Raw genomic sequence first — 16,077 nt, 5'->3', positions numbered from 1 at the left:
ATACACGTAAACGGAATCTACCATTAGTTTATCTCTGTTGTTTACAGTGTACATCCACAACACAAAGCTTGCGGGAGAGGTGATCACGGGATATTTTAAGTATCGTTTAAATTATTGGGATGCCAGCCATGCCTTAACTCTCTCACGTCCCCTCATCTCGAATGTAGTTGAACCTGTCAGGCAATAACGAAGATAAATATCAGTTTGATGGTCCCCATCATTTGTATTCTGTAAACATAGCTGACGGTACTCGTGACAAATTACACAGTGACGGCGTCTAGGTCTAGACAACCAAATACGGGACCGAACAGCTGGTCCCGAATAGGGCAAGGGGCACAATACTGTAACAATGAAACATTTTGGCGACAACCTTCACCACACATTTGAATATTAACTAATAGCTGAAAACCCCATCAAGAATCCTGGCACAGATGTGGCATTATCTTGGAGGGAACCATCTGCGACCCTATCAGATGCTGAAAGGCCAATAGGAAAGGGTCGGAGCTTATATTGTCCTGTTGATAAAGGCGTTCTAATTTGCTATTTTCAGCGGGTCAAGGCGAATCCTGAACTTCCTGTGACACTTTGATGCTCAGTTGTGAAAGTTGGAAAGTCATCGATTTTAGGATGCGTGACTTCCGGCAAAAACACATCGGCTGTTTGTGTGTTGAGAAAACGTTACCATTTAAATTACATTACAGCGACCACCTGTCCCTTGTGATCGCATTCTAAAGTTGCAATGGAAGAGATCATTTCAATCTGTTTTATGTAAGCTGCATCTTATAATTTATGAAAACAAACAACGAAATGGGTCTGTGGTATGTATGATTGTCTAAACATATCAGCTTGTTCTTATCAACCATCCGCCCCATGAGAGATTGGAGACCAGAATAGTAAGTGAGTATGGTTTTACGCCGCTTTTAGCAATATTCCAGCAATATCACGGCCTAGAAATGGGCTTCACATATTGTACCCATGTCGGGAATCGAACTTTGGTCTTCGGCGCGACGAGCGAACGCTTTAACCACTAGGCTTCCCGACCGCCCTGAGACTTATCTCAGGCTTGTCGTAAAAAGCAGACTTAATGAGGATCAGGTAGGCATAACTTGTGACTTGGCTGATTGTGAAACTTACCGGGTGTAGAGTGACAGGGTGTTTTTTCCATGGCACTATCATAACTCTGTTTTAGTCACGGGTGTAGAGTAACCAGATGAAACTTGTCCAAGTCAATATCATAGCTCTGTTTTAGTCACGGGTGTAGAGTACTACGGTGAAACCTGTCCATGTGCTCTATCATAACTCTGTCTTAGTCACGGGTGTAGGGTAACCAGATGACACCTGTCCATGTTTATACCTTAGCTCTGTTTTAGTCACGGGTGTAGAGTAACCAGATGAAACTTGTCCATGTCAACATCATAGCTCTGTTTTAGTCACGGGTGTAGAGTAACCAGATGAAACTTGTCCAAGTCAATATCATAGCTCTGTTTTAGTCACGGGTGTAGAGTACTTGGGTGAAACCTGTCCATGTGCTCTATCATAACTCTGTTTTAGTCACGGGTGTAGAGTAACCAGATGAAACTTGTCCAAGTCAATATCATAGCTCTGTTTTAGTCAGGGGTGTAGAGTACTTGGGTGAAACCTGTCCATGTGCTCTATCATAACTCTGTTTTAGTCAAGGGTGTAGAGTAACCAGATGAAACTTGCCCAAGTCAATATCATAGCTCTGTTTTAGTCAATGGTGTAGAGTAACCAGGTGAAACTTGTCCATGTCAATATCATTACTCTGTTTTAGTCACGGGTGTAGAGTAACCAGATGAAACTTGTCCATGTCAACATCATAGCTCTGTTTTAGTCACGGGTGTAGAGTAACCAGATGAAACTTGTCCATGTCAATATCATTACTCTGTTTTAATCACGGGTGTAGGGTAACCAGATGACACCTGTCCATGTCTATACCTTAGCTCTGTTTTAGTCAAGGGTGTCGAGTAACCAGATGAAACTTGTCCATGTCAATATCTTAGCTCTGTTTTAGTCAAGGTTGTCGAGTAACCAGATAAAACTTATGTATGTCAATATCATTGCTCTGTTTTGATTACAGGTGTAGACAGGTGACTTGGTGAAACCTGTTGATGACACTATTATAGCTCTGTTTTAGTCATGGGTGTCGAGTACCCGTGTGAAACTTGTCCATGCTGCTATCATTGCTCTGTTTTAGTCCCGGGTGTCGAGTTAGTGGGTGAAACTTGTCCATGTCAATGATGTAGCTCTGTTGTAGTCACGGTGTTGAGTAGCAACGCGAAACGCGTCTATGGCTCTATCACAGCTCTGTTAAAGTCATGGTGGTAGAGTAACTAGCTTATACTTTTGTTTATAAATCACTATCAATTAGTGATGATACAACGTGTCCACGAAAAGATAAGCGTGTACTGCCCAACCGGTGGCACACGTCACAAACACATACAAAATCGAATCAACTGTTCATCTGTACAAGGCAAAACAAGGCCTTGCATCGGACATGAATTTGCAGACTGTTGCGCCAATTTTGAACATTTCCTCAACGTGTCTAGCACAACATATTTTGAAAGCCCTACTAAGGCCTTGAGAAACCCTGATCAAACAATATATGAGCAAAAGTCGTACGACACTCTTTGAAATCTCTCTTGGAAAGAGAATGCTTGAGTCTATCTCAAACATTGTGAAACCGTAGACATATGATGACAAACCAAAGATCAGCTGCTGAATTGGGTAAACAGGCCATAGTGTAATAGTGTTAGTATCGCTTTGAAAAAGATTTGTTTATAACGTCATTTTGAACCCAGCCGTAACATTTTTTAAATCAATGTTATTATATAATTCCCCTAGGAACCTGGTCAAAAGACTTAAAGGATCGATTCGTCAAGTTCGGTGAACATGATTGCGTGTCATCGTACCCAGACGGCGTGGGACGTTGTTCATAATATCAATCACTGGTTTGTCAGTTTAAGACTCGATTATGAGCTGTCATATAACTGGAATAGTTCGGTGATAAACAACAAGCATACCAACTAAAAACATATATCATTATTATTTGTATACTCCTCGGGGAGCTGAGAATGAAAATCGAGTGCATTCTGATCCAATGACCGGAGTAAACATGCAGCGCTTTGAACACGCTTTAGATCATGGATTTGATGCATTGAAAATGTGCACAATTTTATTGTAACTAGTGGTGTGATGTATCGCTGTCCCATCACCCGACAGTATATATCATATCAACCTCTGAACATGCATTTAAAGCAAATTTATGGTTACAAACAGTCTCGAATAGCGATGAATAGCTCTGTAAACTGGCCCTTGTCAGCACTGGATATTGAAACGAAGCTCACTTTGTGGTCTTGATTAGGCTACAGAAATTTACAAGTGCATACTTAACCTCTTCCTGCATTGGTGAACACAAATTAACCTCTAAAACTGCGCCGCAGATATGCCTTGAAATTAGCGGCTGGCATGAAAACATACTCCGTCATGTTACACAATGACTGTGTTTGCAAAGTACCCACTTTAACCGTCCAATTAACTGTCCCTGCACAACAACCCGCTATCACATTCAGCGTGTACATATAGTGTGCATCATATCTCTCTCTGGTCATGAACTTAGCCATACTTAGCATGCTAAGACTCCCAATCAACGCCGGAGCATGTTGGATTTGAACAGGACAAGTGCTGTGGATAATGGAATAAATAGGATGAATATATTAAGATGAAATATTTGTTTGACAAGGGTCCTTTTTTGGAATGTTGAAATTTTTTAAGAAGTTTCATTGATTGTGTCACCAGGATCACAGCTGCCGTTTTATATTTGACGCTTTCTCAGTGGTACATACTTTGCAGCCCCAGTTCACCGATTTACCATAATGATTGACATGTTTTATGTCCTGGTTCACAGATGTACTGTCTAGGTTCACTGATGTACTGTCCTGGTTCACATGTTTACTGTCTTTGTTCACATGTTTAGTGTCCAGATTTACAGATGTACTGTTTTGGTTCACTGATGTACTGTCCTGGTTCACATGTTTACTGTCCTTGTTCACACGTTTACCGCCAGGTTTACAGATGTACTGTTTTGGTTCACTGATGTACTGTCCTGGTTCACATGTTTACTGTCTTTGTTCACATGTTTACTGTCCAGGTTTACAGATGTCCTGTTCTAGTTCACATTTGTGCTGTTCTGGTTCACATGTTTACTGTCCTTGTTCACATGTTTACTGTCCAGGTTTACAGATGTACTGTCTAGGTTCACAGATGTGCTGTTCTGGTTCACAAGTTTACTGTACTTGCTCACATGTTTAGTTTCCAGGTTTACAGATGTACTGTCTAGGTTCACAGATGTGCTGTTCTGGTTCACATGTTTACTGTCCTTGTTCACATGTTTACTGTCCAGGTTTAAAGATGTATTGTTCTGGTTCACAGATGTATTGTTCTGGTTCACAGATGTACTGTTCTGGTTCACTGATGTGCTGTCCTGGTTTACTGATCTACTGTGCTGTTTCACATATTTACTGTCTAAACTCACAGATGCACTTACCTGGTTCACTGATTTACTTTCCTGGTACACAGATGCACTTACCTGGTTCACTGATTTACTGTCCTGGTTCACTGATTAGCTGTGCTGCTTCACATGTTTACTGTCCTAGGTCACTGATTTACTGTCCTGGGTCACTGATGTACTGTGCTGTTGCACATATTTACTGTCCTGGTTCACATATGTACTGTCCTGGTTCACTGATTTACTATGCTGCTTCACATATTTTCTGTCCTGGTTCACGGATTTACTGGCATGGATCACATGTTTACTTCCCTGGCGGATTCACTGATTTACTGCCCTGGTTCATGGATTTGTTGTCCAAGGTCACTGATTTTCATGTTCTAGGTCACTTATTTGTTGTCATTGTCACTGATGTACTGTCCTAGGTCAATGATTCACTGTCCTAGCTAGGTCATTGATTTACTGCCCTAGCTAGGTCATTTGATTTACTGTCTAGGTCAATGATTTGCTGTCCTAGGTCACTGATTTACTGTCCTAGCTAGATCATTGATTTACTGTCCTAGGTCACTGATTTGCTGTCCTTGTCACTGATTTACTGTCCTAACTAGGTCATTGATTTACTGTCCTAGCTAGGTCATTGATTTACTGTCCTAGGTCAATGATTTCCAGTCCTTGGTCACTGATTTACAGTCTAGGGTCACTGATTTTCTGTCCAGGGTCACTGGTTTTCTGTCCTAGGTCACTGATTTACTGTTTAACGGTTCACAGGTTTACAGCCCTGGTTCACTGATTTACTGTCATGTGTAACATATTTGCTGATCTTGGTCACAGATGTACTGTACAGGGTCACATATTAACTTCGAATGTCACTGATTTACTGTCAGTGGTCACATATTTCCTGGTTTCTGGTACACACGTAAAAAATACGTTTATGTACCATAATCACAATTTCAAAAATGTATCCAATTCGTCAGACCAGGTAAAAAACTTGTCTCATCTTACAACTGTAAATATAATTATATAAAGTATTGCAATTGCATGTTGCAGAGGCGAGCATTTCCTCAAGCATACAAAACGTCTGTCGCATACAAGGGGATTTTTTACGGTTAGAAAACGTTCACATAAATCGATTTGTACTCGTGGTTAATTTGCTCCTCTGGATTATTCGTCTCGTCAAACAATAAACCAACCGTTTAATGAACAAAAATCTATAGTTTCTTTTATATTCAAGTTCTCCTGATCCAAAGAACAGGCTTCGTCAGGTGTCCATGGCTATGTCACGCATGTAAATGGTCTTTCATGTATTGAGGTGATGTCCATATCAATACCAACCTTGAAACCAAAATAAAAAGTTGGATGTTCTAGTTTTTTAGCAAATCATATTTCGTAAGACATTTTGAAGATTTCACAGAGTTACAGAAATACTTTTGTTTTTATTACACTCAGAAGTATCTATTCAACAAATAAATAATTTTGGAAATCCTTAATGATGGGGATTGTGTACCAGGAAAGATTTATTATCTCCTTGACTTAAACTGTGGTAGAACTATTTCTATGACCAGATGAATCGTGACATTGTCCTCTGATGTTTCACGAACACCTGGTGTCGTCACTGAGCTCAAGGTGCACTATGTTCTTGAACTTGTGGAGTGTATTTTTAAAAATCAATCTTGTGACAGACATACAAATATGAATTTGACAAGTTTGATAATACCTTACATTATTGCGCGTAGAAAATATAGTTCTGTAGAAATCAGATATAACCTAAAACCGTTTGCTAGTCACGCAGATGTGCTGGGTTCGTTTCCACACACAATGACATCACTTGTGACTCATCACTCATTCCTGGTGTCCGCCGCAGTAATTGTTAGCAGTATCACACAATAACTTTACTCATTTATTCACTAAACAAGGGTATCTACATTCTGTACCGATAGAAGTGGTACCGATAGAAGCGGTGAGGTGAAATGGGGTTTAACGTCGCGTCCTAGATTATTGCACTTATATAGCGACGTGCATGCACGTGTATGTGTGTGTGTGGCTGCTTGTACTAGTCCGGACTGATGCCGATTTATAGTGCTAGCACACTGAGATACCATGCCGCAGTTTAACATGAATACCCCACTCAGACACAGTATACTGACTCCGAGCTGACCAGTCCTTGTTTTAGCCCCTTAATGCCGAGCGCCAGACAGGGTAACAACAAGTACCATCTTTAAACGTCTTTTGGTATGACGCGGCTGGGGATCGAACCCCGGACCTTCCGCTCTCCGGGCGGACGCTCTACCATTAGACCACGGAGGCGGTCCCCGAAAGAAGTAATTGCATTGGATATGTCCGTGTGAATATGCATTCCGGGTAATAAAAAAGGGCTGACATTTTGTAGGCTTGACAGAAACCTATCCATTCCTAAGAAAGCGCTTGCAGCTCATATGACTTTGAATTGAACTGACTTAATTAGGTTTCACAGCACATTCCAGACAGACTAGTCTTTCTGAGCAACTATATCAGAATAGCACTGTGTATTATATAACGTTGGGCTAGCCAATCAGGATCATGCACTGACTCCCGTCCCGTCTGTATCGTCTCACAGAGTCTATTGATAGTTATAATCGATCTCTTAATCCCGCTAAGAAATGATTAATTTCCAATGAATTATTCATGTAAATCCCAAACAGAGTCTTTTATTAGAATGGGGGAAATAATGGCATTTTTACTGCAGGAGCTACACCATAAATATGAACTGTGCATGATCAAGTTAGCTTATCTTCCCGTAAAGTTCCTACAATCAGAGACACCATACCTTGTTGTCTATCTGTGATAATGGTAAAGGATATTATGTAAGATCTACATTAACTAAGCCCTGTGTATTGCATTTGAACAGTGGATTTACTCAATGACTTTGAATTAGTTAACGAGGGTTAATTAACTGACATCAAACATGTAGCCATGTCATGGCTATTCGGTAATATTGAAATCCCAAAGACTCAGTTCCCATTAGAAATGACTGTTCCACAGCTGACAAAAAGTCATCCTAGTGGTATATGAATAGCATATAAAGTGTAAGAATTCCGTTAGGTCTACAGTTACATTATAATCAACCGCGTTACGTTAATGCGATAGAACCGATATATGCACGGCACTCTTTGGCGAACACCTGTTGTCATCACTATTTGAGAGTGATTCATAAACACATGCTCATGATATAGTCGGAATCGTACAATCGAGCTTTCTGTTGAATATGGAAATGATTTTGCCGCTTATATATATATATATATATATATATATATATATATATATATATGGAAATGATGTTGCCGCTTATATATTGTGTGTATATATATAAATATATATATATACATACATACAAAAATGAGGTAAATGTTCACTCGGTGTACATGTAATATATAATAAAATAATAAAGTCCACGTTAGTCCATCATCTTCTTTATATCAGTTTCATACATATATATATATATATATATATATATATATATATATAGATATATAGATATATATATATAGATATATGTATATATAATTATTGAGAGTGATTCATAAACACATGCTCATGATAAAGTCGGAATCGTACAAATATATATATATATATATTATATATATTATATATATATATATAATATTGAAATCTCAAAGACTCAGTTCTCATTAGAAATGACTGTTCCACAGCTGACAAAAAGTCATCCTATTGGTATATGAATAGCATATAAAGTGTAAGAATTTCATACATAGTACTTTCGCTGTCTCATGACAGCTCTTCAGTGTAACTTATATATATATATAAGAGCACTGACAATCACGTGATAACGATAAGTAGTTCTTAAGCTTCCCGAGGCTTCTTTTACAATGAAGCAAAGCAGGGAAATAATGTAAAAAATGCGTACAAATTGGATTATTAATAGTTGTCATATCGTTTAAAATGAAATGCCATCTCAGATATTTTATATACGGGTAGTGATGTCACGATAACTGCTCATCTCCGTATCATAATTGTTTCCTACAATATAGTGCTGTTCACTGCAGTAGCATAACGACACACTACAATAGCCATGGTGAGGTGAGGCGAAATGGGGTTTAGCGTCGCGTCCGAGAGTATTGCACTTATATAGCGACGTGCATGACCCTGTGTGTGTGTGGCTGCTTGTACTAGTCCGGACTGATTTATAATGCTAGCGCACTGAGATACCATGCCGCAGTTTAACATGAATATCCCACTCAGACACAGTATACTTGCTCCTAGCCGACCAATCCTTATTTTAGCCAAGTACCATATTTTAACATCTTTTGGTATGACGCGGCCGAGGATCGAACCCCGGACTTTCTGCTCTCCACTGCTCTCCGGGGGCTCTACCACTAGACCACGGAGGCGGTCTACAATACCATGACTGTTCAACCTAACACCATAAAGCATAACCACTTTATCATATTTGATTGGCCCACATCCTCAATAATATCCCAATCTTATAATAATTGATGGCTTGACACAATATCATACCTATCATTACTCATTACTACAATAGCATGACTACCTAGCAATATAAAAAGGCTTCGCTTCAATATCATGGCTGTTCACCAATGTAAGGTTGTTTTCTACAATGTTATAATGGTTCACTCCAGTACCATTGCCTTTGAGTTCAGTTTCATAATGACACTTCGATGTCCTTATTGTTCAACCCAATACCATGGCTGTTTCATACAATTTCATACCAATATCATAACTGTTCAACCTAATACCATGGCTGTTTCATACAATTTCATACCAACAGCATAACTGTTCAACCTAATACCATGGCTGTTTCATACAAGACCACACCAATATCATAACTGTTCAACCTCATACCTTGACTGTTTCATACAATTTCATACCAATATCATAACTGTTCAACCTCATACCTTGACTGTTTCATACAATTTCATACCAATATCATAACTGTTCAACCTTTTACCATGGCTGTTTCATACAAATCCATACCAATATCATTACAGTTCAACCGAATACCATGGCTGTTTCATACAATTTCATACCAATATCATAACTGTTCAACCTCATACCAAGGCTGTTTCATACAAATCCATACCAAGTTCATAAATGTTCAACCTCATACCAAGGCTGTTTCATACAAATCCATACCAATATCATAACTGTTCAACCTCATACCATGGCTGTTTCATACAATTTCATACCAATATCATAACTGGTCAACCTAATACAATGACTGTTTCATACATTTAATACCTCAAAAGCATAACTACCCACATAGATATTTCTCCTATACCACACGCTCTTTTCCACCCCCTTTCACCCCTCTTACATTTTCTCTACCTCCTCCCCTTATTTGTAACAGTTCTCTCTCTCTCTCTCTCTCTCACACACACACACACACACACACTTCCTCTCTCCCTCACCCTCCCTCTCTTCCCCCCCTCTCCTCCCCCCCCCCCTCTCCTCCCCCCCCCCCCCCCCCCCCCCCCCCCCCCCTCTCCTCTCTCGCTCTTTTATACGAGCCATATACATAATTGATGTGACAGTTACACCTGCTGTTGTATCCCCGTGGCTCGCACACTACTGTTGACATAAACCATCTTCCAGTATACAATGTAAGTCGATCCTGTTGCATTTGTTCAGGTTTTAGCTTTACAGGCTTTGCGTCTGAGTGAGTGCCCCAGGGATGTCTTGTCAAGCCTCCAGCACTTACGTTTCATTACCATTCAAATGTGAGCCTACTGCTTCAGCGCGCTGCCTGAAACATTGGCCTACGCAGTTGTGGACATGCAGAAAATCTCCATTAATCCCGCGACAAGTGAGATGAGTACAAAAGCTCTATGTGTCAAGGAGGAGCAATGAAATGCGATGACTTCTACTGGCATGTTTCCCATTGTGTGGGAACAGACATGATCCGATATTGCAGCACAACAACTGTCAAAGCAGAACCTTATTCAAACGATAGTTTTGCCGCTCAGCACAACTACTGAAGGGTCACCGACTTGATTTCTGATGTGAGAACACAGGAGAATGACAACTGAATAATAAGTAAACATGTGCATATACGGCGTCAGCTGGACTTAGTGTTAATGTTATAATATTCTATATTATATATTTATTCATATTATATTAATATTATAATTATTATCATTATTCCACCCGTGCTAACTCCATCATGTCGCTTAAGATTCTGTGTTTGTGCCAAAGCAGGGCTTACACTTACAATGTGTTTGACAGTCTCGGTAAAGTCCTTGCATTATCTACATTTTATAGTTACATTTTGATGCAAAAATCACACATTGACGGTTTTGATAGGGTTGGTTGGTTGGTTTGTTTGTTGTTTAACGCCGCACTCAGCAATATTACAGCTATATGACGGCGGTCTGTAAATAATCGAGACTGGACCAGACAATCAAGTGATTCATATAATGAGCATCGATCCACGCAATTGGGATCAATGACATGCATCAACCAAGTCAGCGAGCCTGACCACCCGATCCCGTTAGTCGCCTCTTCCGACAAGCATAGTCGCCTTTTACGGCAAGCATGGGTTGCTGAAGACCTATTCTACCCCGGATTTTCACAGGTCTTTTAAAAAGGAAGTGACTGGTATTGAGGAGCAAACAGAAAGCCTTCTGTTTCACTTTTCAGGCCAGCCATCCAAAAGAGGACTCGGCAGGGTTGCTGGACTTCTCAACACACTGCACATAAAATCGATTAAGTGGTCGTTCAGAAAGGCTCTCATGAAAAACTGAGTCTGGGCCGATTTGATATGGGCACTTCGCTCGGTTGACACTCATATCTGTACTGTCCAGCAGTACAGAACCTTTATTGCTGTTCTTGTTATATACTTAAAAGGTTAAAGTTGGAGGTCGTTTTTGTGTAGCTAGTATAAGGTAAAATATACAACAGCTGATTACCTACCTATACCATGACAAGATATAAATTTCAATTAATGAAGTACTTGCTTATTTGAAATTGCTGGCTACGCATTTAGGTTTTGCCGATGCCAAACCAATCAATCACTTTTGACGGAAAAAGTCATCAAAGAATTTAATCATATAAGATCCCTGACATCATCGTCAAATTAAATGTAACAAGAAATAAAGCATTTGGGAACGATCCATGAATATTCACAAATATATTGGCCTTATCAGCGATAGGGTCATATCGACTTTTGTCTCTGAAAGGCTATCCTTGTAATCTTTTGATTTTTGTTTTATCCACAACCTTATATGTCCACATCGAAATATTGATCACGATATGCAATTATTATTTTATTAACATATCAACTCTTTCTGCAGAACATGTTATATTTGACATTTCACTAGCTATTTGTAGGTGGAAACGGTAAGTGTAAAATCCGAAAGAAGTATGACAAAAACATAGCATGTTCAGTGTTACGTCTTCGCCTTGGTGGCGACAGAACGTGTTGGATTCGACCTCACCAAATCGCCAAACGCAGAAGGTGTGCGTTTAGTTATGCTGACCTTATCCACTGAAGAAAATCTCAAACAAAATGTTACCTTCCTCCTTGTGTACTGTTGTGAGGAAAGTTAGCCATGGCCAGCTACAGCCAGGATATCCAATTACAAGAAATTCCAATTACAAGGTTTCCCTTGTAAATAAACGGCTTCAGCAAACATTGTTCTCAGTAATTTAAGTTTCAAGTTTCTTATATCATCAACATATTCATCATGGAACCCAGACCGACTGTTTGTTGTAGTTGTGTAAAGTTTCATTTATTACGGTTCCATTCCGCTTAACACGAGTGACCCCGTGAGACTTGAATATTGACAAATACTTTCACAATCCAATAACATGAACAGCGATAAAATTAACAACGTTGATTTCGTATCCTTCACTCTCCGGATTTGTTTGATGTGGGCATTTTCTGGTAATAATGCCAGCCAAGAAGACTCTTAGGAAAGAATTAATGGTTCCAGAATGGTTTCATTAGAGGAGCAATAGGTTCTTTCTGGTCCGGCTTATCGCAGTTGATAGATAATGATCATTGTTTTTAAAAAATATGCTTGAGCTCAAGGAATTGAGGACGGGTGATCTAAGGTACACTGAGGGGTGTGGAAGGCCTACGGTTTAATATGGATCAAAAGAGGTTAGAAAAGTAAATACATAGGAGAGCATACTACGTAAAACATAATTTTATATTTAAAGCGTATTGGTCTTTGCAAAGGGTAACTAGAATCTATTACAATATTGATTAAACTATGAAACTATTTATACAAGAAACAATAACTTAAAATATTATCCAAGCATACAGCTTCACCTTTGTCAATTACCAAGGTCCATTGATGTGAATGACTAAACAAAGGCTTGTGGTATTTTATTATCATATTATTCAGTTAATTAGAGTGAGTCAGTTGGGTTTATCGCCGCTTGAGCAGTATTCCAGTTATATCACGGCGTGTCAGCTTCATGTGGGATATCACCTGAAAGTGATGCAGGTCTCAGACGTTTACCACTTGGGTGAAATCCCACGAGCACGGGTACGGTGCTGACAAACCTAGAAACATCATCAGGGCGAACTGGTGTTAATGAGAAGAGGTGGTGAGGTGAAATTGGGTTTAACATCGCGTCCTAGATTATTGCACTTATATAGCCACGTGCATGCACGTGTGTGTGCGTGGCTGTTTGTACTAGTCCGGACTGATGCCGATTTATAGTGCTAGCTCACCGAGGTACATGCCGCAGTTTAAGCATAAATACCCGACTTAGCCACACTATATTGACTCCGAGTCGGCCATTCCTTGTTTTAGACTCTTAATGCCGAGCGCTAGCTAAGTAACAACAAGTACCATCTTTTGACTTCTATTGGTATGACCACGGACCCTCAGCTCTACCACTAGACCACGGAGGCGGTCGTTAATGAGAAGAAATGACTGTGACCTATAATACGTAATTAACGTAAGCCTTTTAAGGCTTTTTAACTATGAACATGTATATTGAGATTACAAAAAGTAAGTGGAGATCCTGAACTATTACATTTGTCAGGTGTACTTCTTTTTACATACATGTAATTGTAAATAAATGTCTTCAAAGGTATTTTAGAGGATGCAAATACACCCGATACAGCATATACATTGTACCACAAGACGTGAGTTATAAGATTTCATGAGATCGTACATTCCATTTATTGTTGTTGGGTATCGTTTCATGTTATTTTTCGGCGGTTTCCATGACAATCATTTTCTGCACTTAACGACCTCATCTCTATTCTACCATTACCATGTACGAGGTACAACGTGACGTCATTATGTTTTCAATTTCGTCATTTTTTTTTCGACAAAGGTGCTTACACATTTTCAAGATGATTTCTGTTTAATCTAAAAAGGTGTATGAGTTATTCATTCGTTGACTAGTAATATATATGTTTCGGAATGTGTTGATAACATTGTTTTCACATTCCGTTCGTTTTTGTAACTTGTCCATGTTTAACTACACACTTTCTAAACCTCACACATCAATACGTTTGTTATATAAACAACACATTCAAACAACACTTAAACCTATTATCAAAGTACGTCTCTACCGAAAACGTTATAAAACCGTTTTAAGTGACAACAGAGATTACAAATGATTAGTATCAAGACTGACTAGTTCACGTGTTAGTAATGCAGATATCGTATCAATGCCACAACATCATAAGTAAGAACAGCAATGAAAACATTCAAAACTCACCTTCCTTCAATAAGACAAAAAAATAAAACAACTGAAGAAAAAACATTTTGTATCCTCAAGTCCTCTTCATAAATATTCCAATTCCTTCTGGTAAGTCCAATTAAGGCGATAACATTTGGAACCGACGGGTTAATTCCTCATGCCCACCGACTCCCAAGTCCGAAGAAGCTGGACAATCAACCACCTATATTCCGCATTATTCCTTGTGTGAGTCCAACGCTGATGTTATCCTGTTCCACGCGAATACTTCTGAAAGATAGTCAAGTGAGTGTAAGAAGGGCAGGGTAAGGTTAGAATCGGTCAACTCCATACACAATCGAAAAATGAGGAGTATGTTATACTTTATTGCACGAAAATGAGGATCATGCACGGGCCAATAAGTGATTAGATGTTGATGACGTATTGGATATCTGTCGCGCATGCGTGTTGCTGGTGTGTGGAGTTTGCCAAGATATCAATGAGCTTGCTTCTAGTTGGCGTTTTTGAAATTTGATATTCTCGCCGAGATGGCGTTTTGATAATAGGAGTGGGTTATTGAATTGATATTTCCATATAAGAAGAACCTTCTTTTTCTGTTTGTCTGGAGAATATATCAGCATTCTGTCTATTCTTTGAAAAAAGCTTATACAATTGAACAAATTTCATACAATTCAAATGACTGGGTTCAATAATTCACAAACTTCTATGAATTTAAGAAAACAGGATGAAAGGTTTAGATCAATCGTAATAGTTCAAAGCAACGGTAATTAGTTACATGTAATATATATCACCATCATATATCTCAATAGTAACAGTTACAAATGTCCACAGGTAATTACAACCATTATCATATACAGCTCAGTTGAACATACAGTATTTCAAAGAAAAGGTAAATATAGATATATGTAATTTAAACCATCGTCATATACAGCTCAATTGTAATAGTTAAAAAACTGTATATGTTTACAGGTAATTATAACCATGATCACATACATCTCAATTGTAGCAGTTCCAAGAATCGATAAGTATCTACAGGTAATCAAAACCATTATTCTACACAGTTCAAATGTAATACTTCAAAGATCCGGTAACTATTTATTGGTAATTACCACCATTATCACACACCGCTCATTCCACACACAAAACAACAGCATGCAGTACATGGTGTTAAGGTCATTTTCCACAAATTACGCCTCCAGTTCAATAATTGCTTCTTACCGTCAACGTTCCGAGCACCATCTCGTTGAAAATCCATTCCTTCATAAGCCGTGCTTTCTGCGACGCCCCGGCACCATGGTAGCACCTCTGTAAATGGTCCACTCACTGCTGTACCAGGTGGATTGACTGCCGCAACCGTGGCTGAATACTGAAGCGTGGGAGATTTCCCTTAGAAATTATTACTGTCAAGCAACACACTACCGCTGATTTTAGTCGTCAGTCTCACCAACACATATGGATTAGACCCATTTCCATAATTTGCTGATATTTGTTCTGGTATTATCTGCCGGAAGATTCCCTCTTTTTCTATCATTATTTATTGGATACTTTTCCAGGGTGTCTGTTTTGTTGCTGCTGAGGTTGATACAGGTAATTAGCCAATGTATTTATTTCTTTTTCCGTTGTGTTTTATCGTCTTTGCCACAGCTTGATTCCTAGTAACAATGTTGATCGATGAATCCCTTGGCGGAGTCTGGTAATAACCCATAGAGACGGCATTAGGAGCATGTCCAACGACATGTCCTGCAAAGATGTACTACTTCTACATCGTTGGAGTTGTAGGCAGCATACAGTCTTAACCTTGGGACTGAACTTTTGGTATCAAAATACTATCACCAGCTCGCGTTCCCAATGACTTGGGTGATGCTTTATTTCTT

At 39.2% G+C, this 16,077-nt stretch overlaps 1 protein-coding gene across 1 annotated transcript in view; it reads right to left on the bottom strand.

The window, feature by feature from the left end:
- LOC124133992 (acetylcholine receptor subunit alpha-like 2) overlaps positions 1–15,506 on the bottom strand; it is a 50,007-nt gene extending 34,501 nt beyond the window's left edge. Inside the window, exons 1-2 of the mRNA XM_048397723.1 lie at positions 15,422–15,506; positions 14,225–14,473 (exon numbers count right to left, since the gene is read on the bottom strand). Coding sequence (XP_048253680.1) covers positions 14,225–14,270 — 46 coding nt within the window. The 5' untranslated portion in view covers positions 14,271–14,473; positions 15,422–15,506. The remainder of the gene's footprint in view (positions 1–14,224; positions 14,474–15,421) is intronic.
- Positions 15,507–16,077: the final 571 nt, after the last annotated feature.

This window comes from Haliotis rufescens, unplaced genomic scaffold (genome assembly GCF_023055435.1).
Source record: "Haliotis rufescens isolate VD_foot unplaced genomic scaffold, xgHalRufe1.0.p SCAF_17, whole genome shotgun sequence".
Classification (NCBI taxonomy): Eukaryota; Metazoa; Mollusca; class Gastropoda; order Lepetellida; family Haliotidae; genus Haliotis; species Haliotis rufescens.
Note: the sequence above shows the minus strand (reverse complement) of the source record. Positions and strands in the feature narration are given on the sequence as shown.